At 52.4% G+C, this 10487-nt stretch overlaps 2 protein-coding genes and 1 long non-coding RNA gene across 6 annotated transcripts in view; 1 reads left to right on the plus strand and 2 right to left on the minus strand.

Annotated features, from left to right (window-relative positions):
- The window catches only part of HOXB3 (homeobox B3), a 45309-nt gene that overhangs the window by 30590 nt on the left and 4232 nt on the right, over positions 1-10487 (minus strand). Inside the window, exon 1 of one of the 4 annotated variants that reach the window (XM_039873725.1) lies at positions 6853-9402. The exons of 2 other annotated variants lie outside the window; for them this stretch is intronic. The gene's annotated coding sequence lies outside the window, so the exon portion shown is untranslated. Of the gene's footprint in view, positions 1-647; positions 788-6852; positions 9403-10487 lie in introns of those variants that run through there. One more of the 4 variants, XM_039873723.1, reaches the window with a different exon arrangement.
- HOXB4 (homeobox B4) lies at positions 33-6759 on the minus strand. The gene is made up of 2 exons (XM_039873740.1): positions 2408-6759; positions 33-1562 (listed from the first exon to the last, which is right to left on the minus strand). Exons 1-2 carry the CDS (start codon positions 2862-2864, stop codon positions 1264-1266), a joined length of 756 nt encoding a protein of 251 aa, XP_039729674.1. The 5' UTR covers positions 2865-6759; the 3' UTR covers positions 33-1263.
- Positions 2979-7064, plus strand: LOC120611263 (uncharacterized). Its single transcript, XR_005655124.1, has 2 exons — positions 2979-3063; positions 6723-7064. It is a non-coding gene; the product is annotated as an uncharacterized LOC120611263 (long non-coding RNA).

Raw genomic sequence — 10487 nt, forward strand, 5'->3', positions numbered from 1 at the left:
CTTTAGATAGAGGCTTCAACAAAAACACGCTGTGCTGGTCACAAGAAACCAAACATTTATTTCTATTGTCACTGTACAGGACACAAATTTTCACGCCAAGGAAGAATTCTAGACTCAGGCAGCCCCAGAACTAGGAAGGGGCCTGGTTTGGAATGTTAGGAAGAGAATAGGAGAGAGGACACACATGACATAAAATAATAATAATAATAATAATAATAATAATAATAATAATCAATGCAACAATGATAAACTAAGGGAGAGGTCTCTGTAACATCATCTCCCAAACCGGAGGGGCGCAACATTTTATTTCCTAGTTTCACATTCAATTTCAGTCAAGGAGAGTAGGTCCCCGCTGTACAAGTCTAGATTGGTGAAAGGGTTGTGCCCAGCTCTCAGAACTGAAGGCCCCTCACCCTGCCAGGAATGGCTTGACCTTCCAGAGGAAGGCCCTCCCGGGTCTCTGGGTCTTTCTTTTTTTCTTGGACTCAATTTCCCTGCCCATTCCTGCGTTGTCAAGGCCGCCCGTGCCTCCACTTGTCCCCTTCCTGCTGCCCCCCACCCCAGTCCCGCGGTGGAAGTGGGTGAGCAGTCAGTGTCCCCGCGAAGGGGAACGGAGGGGGAAGAGGTTGTATGTGCGTGTTTGTTACCGTGGCCCAAATATTGCGCTATCTGGCAGTCAGAGGGTGCTTTCGCTGGGTGTCAGGAATGGGGGACAAAGAAAGAAAATCCAGGCTGTCTTCCAGCAGCGGCAGCAGCAGAGGCGGTGGCGGCCCAGCCGGGCCTCATTTGTTAGCCGGGTGTCGAGGTAATGGTCGCCACCGAGGCCCGTCCTCTCCTCGGCAGAGTAAACAAGACAGATGGGCCTAGGCTTGGCGTGATTAAAGATGAAATGTGGATCCATCTTCGCCAAAGCCGAAAACGAGGAGTGCAGCCTCCTCCTATTTCTCTTTCTGTCTTTCCAATTCTTTTCTTCTTCTATTTTTTTTTTCTTCTCCTTTTTTTTTAAGGAAGAAAGCAAGAGACTTGAGCCTTGCTTCTGGGGTGAGGGGGAGGGCTCGCCCAACTCCCTATTGTCATTTCTATAAATAAAGCTTCCCTTCCCCCTTCTTTGCGTTTATTCGCGTAAATAGATAAAGCTGGGGAGGGCAGGTGGGCTTTTCCCGGCCCAGGCCCCAGTGTCCCCTCCCGCATCTTTCCCCTATTCCCCCTCGCTTGCCACCCACCCCGCCCCCAGGTTCGCGGCTCCCACGCGGGCGGGGGGCACTAGAGCGCCGGGGGCCCTCCGTTGGGCCGGCCTGGGGGCCCTCCAGGTGTGCCTGCGGTGCCACCCGAACGGATCTTGGTGTTGGGCAACTTGTGGTCTTTTTTCCACTTCATACGCCGGTTTTGGAACCAGATCTTGATCTGGCGTTCGGAGAGGCAGAGCGCGTGGGCAATCTCCACCCTCCGGCGTCGCGTCAGGTAGCGGTTGTAGTGAAATTCCTTCTCCAGCTCCAAGACCTGCTGGCGGGTGTAGGCGGTCCGAGAGCGCTTGGGCTCCCCGCCGGCGTAATTGGGGTTTACTGGACACACACAGAGAGAAGGAGAAAGAGAAAGTTTTATTGCCCCTAAAAGGAGGAGGGAGAGCCCTTTCTTCCAGCTAACACAGTATCTCCCTCCCTCCCTCTCTCTCCCGCCACCTCTTTCTTCTGAGTGTGTGTGGGGGAAAAAGGAAGAAAGAGGGACCCTAGGAAGAGAAAGAGATCTCAAAGTTTTGGAGGGTTGTGTTATTTCGATGTTGTTGTTTGGGTGTCTGGAGGGGAGTGGGGAGAGGAGAGGGATTATCACAAGGTTTTAATCACTCCTCTACCCCCACCCTTGGCTTGGGGCCCGGGATGGAAGAATGAGGGGTGAAAGGGGAGGAGGGCTTCCCTAAACCTTTCTTCTGTTAGTTCCCACCCTCTCTGCTCAGATTCCAAGCAGCGCCTGGCCCCAGTAAAAACTTATGCCCACTTCTTGAGTCAAGCAGCCAGGCTAGAGGAAAGAAAGAGAAAAATAAATAGTGGAAGTTGACTCAACCCTCCGCTTAAATACAGATTACCTCCTCCTTCTCCCCCACCTCCCACCCCCTCCCCAACTTTCAATTTCACTGAGACTGCATCTCCCTGGCGAAAAAGTCGCTAGTGAGGATGGCAAAGAGGATGGGGAACCGACTTCAAAGGCGCGGGGCCCACTAGGCCATAAAAATTTATGGGGGATGTAATTATGTGGCTCTGAAAACAGGCAACCGTAAATCTCGGCAATGGCGAGTTTATAGCGGGGACAATTGGCTTCCCCAAGCTTCCCTCCCCCCCACCCCCATGACTCCGAGGTCCCTTCAGTGTAAAGCGCCGGGGGTGGGAGGGGGAAGGGGTGCCCACGCACTCACCCGTGCTCACGTGAACTTTGCGCATCCAGGGGTAGACGACGGGCTCTTTGCACGAGGAGTGGGACGGGCTGGGGTGCAGGGGGTTCTGGGCGCAGGGAGGCGGCGGGGGGCTGCTGCTGACCGCCTCGCAGCGCTGGCCGGGCTCCGGGAGTAGGGCCCCCGAGGGTGGCGGCACAGGAGCCCGAGGGGACAGCCCGGGCGGTGGCGGGGGCGGCGGGGGCGGTGGCGGAGGCGGCGGGGGCCCCGGGTCCCGGCAGGCCGCGTAGCGCTGCACGGTGCACGCCGCGCGCCGCCCGAAGCCCGCCTCCGGCTGGAAGCTGCTCTCTCGCCTCTGGCCGCCGGCGTAGTACCCTGGCGAGTGGTCGCTGGGTAGGTAATCGCTCTGTGAATATTCCTCGCACGGAGGGAACTTGGGGTCGACATAGTTTGAGTTGATCAAAAAAGAACTCATAGCCATTAATTTCTGGGAATTGCCCACAAAATATACTAAAATTTATTCCGACCCCTGACTCGTTTTCCTGTTTCCGAAAGCCCTCCTACTTACTGTCAAGTGAACAAAGTTAGGGCCCCACGTGATCCTGGGAGCCAATGGTCGCCCCGCCTGCGATTCCCGGATAAGGAAATCTGCTCACCCGGACCCTACTCCAGCCAAAGAGGTTTATTTCCTTCTTCTTCTTCTCCCCCTCCCCACCCACCCACCCAATTCCAGGATTTACATAGGGCTCCTGCGGGGCGACCGCCTCCTCGCCTTGCTCTCTCCAAGATCCGAGGGAGAGAAGAGAGGGGGGCGGGTGGGGGGGAGAGAGAGAGAGAGAGCGAGAGAGCGCGAGCGAGCAGGTTGCCACCGAAGAGCCTGTTGGGGCTCTGGGAAGAGCACAATCCTGGATCCCTTCCGAAGTTGGGGCTCCCGGCGTAGCCCCTTCTGTATTGCCTCACTTCTGTCCAACATTCTGTGCCTTCCGTAGGCCCCTATCCCCTCCTCCCGACAGGAGGGAGCCCGTGCACCCTACGTATGTGTGGGGAGTGAAGAGAGGACGGACTGGGGGCTCCGCCTAGAGAGGGGAGCCTACTTCGGGACGAGAGGCGCTGACCGTGGGGCTTTTCTCTGCAGCCGCATGGGGAGGGGTAGGGAGTGAGAGAGGAGGCGTATGGAACAAGCAGGCGGGTGCACGGAGAGACTTGTCAGAGATGAATGGAACGGCGGGCGGATCGATAGGAAATTCATGCACTAATTCGGGGAGACCTCGCCTTCCAAATCGCATTTAGTTGCGCTATTAGTTTGGCTGTGTCAGTCCGTCTGTTCCCCTCTCCTATCCACCCCACATGGCCCAAGCCGGTAGAAATGACTTGGTTTCCCACACTGAACATGAGCGCTAGAGTAAAATACCTGCAACTTTTGAGAGCACATTGAATAGCAATTTGCTAATTCCAGAACCATCGGAGCAATACTAACCACGGGGTGGAGATGTTCTAATTGCCGCCAATGCCACCGCCTCCGCAGCAAACAGAAATCTCACGTCCTTGTGATGCTGAGGATAGGAGCCCTGGAGGTGAACCCCCACCCCCCGCCACACACACACAATAACACCCCTTGGTAATCACGTATTTCCAGAGCATCTTGTTCTGAACCCAAACGGAAAGGCAACTTCAGCATCCGTTTGAAAAGCGCATTTCCTTTGCCTTTGCACACTGAAAACAACAGTTATTTTTTTCCGGATTTTCAGGAAAGCGCCCCCCTCCCCAGCCCAGAATAAAGAATAAATGGGTGGGTTTGTAGGAGAGGATAAAGTAAAAACACAACCACAACCATTAACCTATTAAGAGAAATGAAAAGGGACCAAAGCTCCCAGGGGGCAGGCATGGGGAGATTTCAGGTAGATGATTCCTCTATCTCTAACCAGTTGCAGAAGGAAAAGAAAGAGGAATTAAGAAGGAAGGAGTCTTCGCTGGGTCAGTCACAGGATGGTCCTTAGTTAGAAAAAAAAAAAATTTTTCTTCAGGGGGAAAAAAAATGAGCGGAGTGTTTATGTCAACTACATATTCCCCTAGATACGAATTTGTGACCACAAAATTCCTTACACAAATTCGGATCTACAGGGTATATACAGAAGACAGACAGATCTTCTTGGCCCAGAAAATTTCCGGTTCTCCTACTTTCCGCGTGTTCTTCGTTTGGGGTGTGGTTTGAGTGCTTTGGTTTTATTTCGTTTTATTCTGATTTTGAGCTCTGGGTGCAGGAAAGGCACAGCGAGTCCATCTTTGGGATTAGAATGTTTTCAATTCTCTTTCTCTTCTATTAGAGAGAACTAGAAGCAGCCGGTCCCGCAAAGAGACACGAACCTCGCGGCCTCAGCGCAACTCTCCGCGGTGGCGCGTGAATTATGAGATGTAAACATTAGCTAAACAAAAGGAGGAAGGGTCATCCTGAGGCTGCAGCAAGTCAGAATCTGGCCCTTCTGGGTGCCCTCGCGCCCCTCCCCTCCCCATAGGACTTTTTTTTTTTTAAAGAAAAACAAAACCCCAATCGGCTCCTCCAGTGCCCCTTGCAGCCTTTAGTTTGCGATCAAACGAATATCTAGATATTTTCCAAGGCGCCTCTCGGCAAAGGGAGGAGGTAGAGGCAGCTGGGTGTGAAGGGGGTGTCATAAAAGTCCTTTTGGAAAAATCCAATGGTAAAAAGGAGAAACAGCTGTAAAGAAAAATGCTGGGAGACCAAGCAGATGGGGCCCCGGATATTTAATGATGGGCAATTCCGTTTACAACCTGAGAAAAAGATCAAAGGCATTTCATTTCCGAATGAAAGGCAATGAGGAACCATAAAAGATGCAGCCAGATGATATTCCAGGCCGGTCCCAACTTCCCATACCTCCTGGGGCCAGATAAGGGGAATAATCCCAGAAGGGTGAAGAGGAACCCCGATTCCCCACCTCTCTAGCCTAGGCAGGCTCTCTTTCTAACCTTGCTCACTCGGTCACCTGCTAGGGTTTCTGGCAGTGGGACCAAAATGGGAATCTGAGAAACGTGGGAGATCTTGGGTTTCTGAATGAATTTTCTGAGACTTCTAGTAACTGCTAAATTTACTTAAGTGGGAGACAGGGGGTTGGACTGGAGGGAACTGAATACTATACTGTGAAAACTGGGGGGCCTTCCCAGGTTGAGGGAAAGTGTGCATAGAAGCAGCCTCTTCCCCACCCAGACTCCTGCCCATCTCCCTAGATCTGATAGACTTGTATCCCTAGTGAGCAAGACGAAATAATATAAATTTCATTAACAAATACAGCAACAATACAAAAAACAACCCTCTAACCACCACACTCCAGAAGTCTCTGCCTATCTCCAGTCCTGGGACCCTTACAGGTGAATAGGAAGAGAGCTCCCACCTGGCAGCAACTAGGTCCAGAGACCCTCTTTTATATTCCAAATCTAGATTGTCAATGTTGGTCTCCAGGCCTGATTTCCAACACCAACACTCTCTCAGCCAGGTTGGATTCATATACATTTGAAAATCACACACACAATTATATTGTAGTTACCTTTGCCAAGAGAGGGTACAATAGGTAATCTCAGACCCCTATCTGAGCACCCAGTCTGAAACTGGGCCAACAGACAACAAGCGTATGTAACAAGCGTCAGGCAAGGACCTTTCCAAGTCTTGTCAAAGGCCACTTAGGGCTTCAGGACCCATTCCAACTGGTCAAGCCCCTCCCCCATCCCATACCGCCTTCTCAACTCTCCCGCTCTCTGAAACCCATCCAACTCTTGGCTTTTCGAATTTTGGGAGGGCTGCTGAGCTGGCCACCGGGCCTCTGCTGCTCTACACTTCACAAGGGATGCGGCCCAGGTGCCTGGAGCACGCCAAGAGAGAGGGATGGGAGGCAGAGCCACTGGGAGGCTGAGTATGGCTGATCCTAGGGACAGAGAGCGGAGATTTTCTCCTTTGCGCGCTGGGATCCGCCACCTGCCCATGCCACCCATCCATCCAGGCGCCGCACCCCCCACGCCAGCCGAGTGTAGCCGCAATGGGTGGAAGACGTTTATCGGCTACTCCCAAAACGGGTTTCACCAGAGCAGGAGACTGTCTCCCCCCTCCAACCCCAGAAGAAAACTAACATCAATACTCATAATAACAAAAATAGGAGCAAGCGCTCCGCGCCGGTTCCAAGCCACCTCCCCTGCGCTCCCGGGTGGTTCGCAAGGTCTCCGTCCGCCTTCTCCCCGCAGCCACAGGTTGCTAAAGTGACCGCTCACTGCTCAGCGCCCCTCTGCCGTCCTGGGCGTGCCAGCCGGCGCGGAATCCTCTACCTTTTGTCCGCAGGGAGACAGGGACAGAGCGAAGGAAAGAAACCAAAGGGCCCAGGAGGCGAGCCCCCAGCCGGCCCGCGCGACGCACCCGCAGCTGCGCAGAGGAATGGAAGGCCCAGAGGGGGAGCAGGCAGAGTACTCACCGGGAGGCTCCCCGCGCCTCCGGTCGCCGACCCGCCCGGGACCCGCTCGACAACAGCTGAGCTCGCTCTTGTCCACTATTGTGTGTCCGGAAAACCGAACCGCGGCTGCGGCAAGAGGAGCTCCGGGCCCCTTTGGAGGCCGGAACAAGACTTTTTTTTTTTTCTTTTGGTGTGTTTTTGTTTTTGAAGAGCAAGTTTTCGTATTAATCTCATACTTTGGCAGTCTTTGTTAAACAGCTAGGCGCGTCACGAAGCTCTAGAACATTTTAATAATTTTTAGACGCCATGACCTGCGGTTCACCCCTCTCCAGGCCTCCCCCACGAGCAGGCAGTTACTCTAATAGCTCGCGCAGTTCGCTCGGTCATATTGAATTTTGCGCAGGTAATTACTTAAGAGAAAAATGACAGCAGAATTTTGATTCGGCTCATCCTCTCCAGCTCATTTTTTGCCAGAACCTTTCCCTTCAACGCAACCCCCAGACCCAAAAACGTCCTGGGATAGGACTCAGCCTGCCCCACTTTTGATTTGCTATTCCATCATTCCTATATTTTTGTCAGCTCTGGTTCCGGGGCAAAGAGGGAGAGGGTAGTATTTGATGGGGGTTCACTCCGTGGCCTGTGAAGGAGAAGTGGAAATGTGGCTTTGGGGATCTGGGTCCCAGAGAGCAGGCCAGAGAGAGAGCCCCCTTCCCTCCTGCCTCCCCCATAAATGGTTGCATTTGGCAGGGCCTGTATCCCAACCCCATTGCACACTCCATCTGCTTTATTCTCTCACCCAATGTCAGAAATACCGCTCGTTTCTGCCAAAACTTTGGAGGCCCCACGGCCCAAGGAACGACCCCTCCACCTGGGGAGGGGCAGTGTGTGTGATGCGATTTGGTCCATAGGCCAGTAAGTTTGGGAAACACAGAGAAAAATGCACTGGTCCAAGCTGGAAACTTGGCTTTCAGAGGCTTTAATTCTTCTTTAAAAACAAAATATTGCCCCATTGTTTTTGTTTAAAACCTCTTCTCATCTATACAGTAACTCCTTTGCCTACCCCTATCACCACTCCAAGGAAGTTCAGAGACAAATCAAGGAGGCATTAAAAATACTCAGAGATTTCCTTTTGTTTGTCCCTCTAGGATTAGGATCGGGCGGACTGCCAACAACACATTTCCCTCTTTTCCAGCTTCCAAGGTACCTGCACAGGTAGGTCAGGTGACTCCCCTTCCATCCAGTTCAAGTCTAGCGGGAGTGTCTGCAGGGTGGTATCACCCTGGTACAGGGAGGTCAGGAGAGAGCATCCCAAGAAACCTAGCTTGGCCTGGAATGGCAGAGGATTCTCCTTTCCCATCCTGAGGTCCCTCCCATCCAAGACATTGGGCTGCTTCAGTTTATCTCACAGAATCATAAAATAGCTTTACATTCTGTCCTGGAACGAAGAGAAAATAGACTAAGGAAGAACAGGAAGAAATAGATTCTCCAGTTCAGGCTTTGACTTCTACCTTCTCTGGATCCCAGGAATTCCTTCCTGGCCTGACTCCCCAGAAAATCTTGTCTGAAGGGTTAGTAGAAATGAGAACTCACACACAGTTGGTTTAGTCAAAAGCTGGGGTCAAATCGATTTGACATTTGACATTAAACCATTGTCTCTTCTGGCCTTATTTCAAAAGGTGTCTTTATGAAAACTCTCAGGTTATCTCTATTCTGGCAGGACAAACACCCACAGTGCACCTCCTATATTAACTGCTTAGAAGAGAATATGATGATATCTCATAACACAACAAACAGTCATTTAAAGACCCAAAATAGGCATATGCCCTGGTGTTATAATTACAGTCTCTCTCAGCATTTTACTTAGAAGCTATGCTCAATGCATGGATTCAAGGTTCATTTCAGGTCGCCTGTTTCAACTCCATTTTAAAAGCTCTCTGTGAGGCCATTCAGTATTTTTCCTTCTCATTTCCCCTCCCTCCTCTAAATAGGAAGAGAGGGATTCTGGATGAACATAGAAGTGGGTTTGGGAGAGTGAGAAAATTAACAAGTTAATAAACTTCTTTCAATATCCGAGTTCTTAAACCCAAGCAATTTGGAAAGAAAGATGGGAGTTTAGAAGTTCTCCAGTTCTGGCCCATGATCATGGCCCGCAGCTGCCTGGACCCCAGCGGCCTGGGGGTTAGGAATCCCTGAAAACCAGACCTGCTTATGGAGTGAGGGGTTTGGGGAAGCCAGCTGTTTGGCCCCTTTAGGGGAAGTGGGTGGGACTCAGGCCTTCACCTTGGAAGAAGCCTTCCTTAGCCCCACAAAACGTCCTGCAAGGACGTATGGGTTATTGGATATTTTAAATATGTGCAGCTGAGTAGGTTTTAATTAAATTTTATATGGCGACTCAAAGGTTATCTTTGAGAGATAAAATTGTGCAGAGGATTCACTATACCAGGAGCACTCTCTTCTGTGCTGCTTTCCACCCTACCAGAGCCGTTTTTTTGGAGAAGGGTTTCTTCCTACCTCAGTTTCTCCACCCTCAGACATCTGCCTCCTCCTGTTCCCAGCCATAGGCCTGCACCCCACCCCACCCCCAGCCCACAAGCCTTCCTTACCTCGAGCATCCCTTCCCTCTCTTCTCTCTTCACACACAACCTCCTCCCTCTGCCCCCCCCCGCCACTGAACGCCACCGCCCCGCCCGCACTGCCATAAACTTTGACCTCAACTTTGACCCCTCCGGCAGTGGCGCCTGGCCTCACTGCCCAGACCTCTCATTCTGCAGCTGCTCAGGCAGAAGCCAGAGATAAAGACGCCTTCCCTACCCGCACCCCCACCCCCACCCACCCAGAAGTCTTAGACCTGGGGAAGAGGAGTTCTGATTATTAAATAACTCCTTGGAAAAAAGATGCCAACCCCACTTCCCGCATTGACCCCACTTCCCACATTTTCACCAGTCTCTCATGTTAAGATGCCTGGAAGAGCTTTTGATGACCCACCCCTCTCTATTCCTGTCCCCCAGAGGGGGGCCAGCTGCTGGCTAGAAGACCGACCCATGGGGAGCGGTAGAATGGTCTGACCTGGAGAAAGGTGTTTCTGGGGTGAAGAATGAAGAGAGCTTCGAGCAAAGTTTCCTTAGGAGCAGAGGGGGCGACGGTTCCCATAGGGAGGGAGACAGAACTCAGTATCCAGTCCAAGCGAGGCCCAGCCGGCTCAGGGCCACCTTATGCGGCCGCTCGCTGGCGCCTTGGAGGCCCCAGCCTGGCTGTGAACTTGGTCTAAGGCGGACTCTACTGGCAGCTCAGAGACGTTACAGCCTCTGCCTCTCGGCCGGCGCAGTGGCCACAGGGGCGACCTGTGCTCTTTCAGTTTCCCTTGAGCCCAAATATTGCCTCCCAGTCCCTCTACATCTACACAAGGAAGGGTTTCGTTCCTCCTTCCCCAGGGGCCCTTGGGAGTCGGAAAACACAAAAAGGAGAGTTAGACACACCCAGAGAGAAAGAGAATGAAACAAGCCTGCAGAAGCTCCAGGAAATAGGGATTATACTCCCTCCTGTCCCCAACCCCCGAGAGAAGACGTTCCCACGAGCTGGGGCTTTACTTTCAGTTCTTCCCTACATGCCGCTTTCCAGGTTAATCCTCTCCTTTCTACCTGGCCCGGATCATCTTT

The sequence above is a fragment of the Pteropus medius genome, unplaced genomic scaffold (genome assembly GCF_902729225.1).
Source record: "Pteropus medius unplaced genomic scaffold, Ma_sr-lr_union100, whole genome shotgun sequence".
Taxonomy (NCBI): Eukaryota; Metazoa; Chordata; class Mammalia; order Chiroptera; family Pteropodidae; genus Pteropus; species Pteropus medius.

What these genes read in the sequence shown, in the direction of transcription:
- HOXB4 (XM_039873740.1), bottom strand. Translation starts at nt 2,864, where the DNA reads ATGGCTATGAGTTCTTTTTTGATCAACTCAAACTATGTCGACCCCAAG. An exon ending in CAAAGTTCACGTGAGCACGG is followed by an intron (nt 1,563 to 2,407) that starts GTGAGTGCGTGG and finishes GTGTGTGTCCAG; the next exon opens with TAAACCCCAATTACGCCGGC.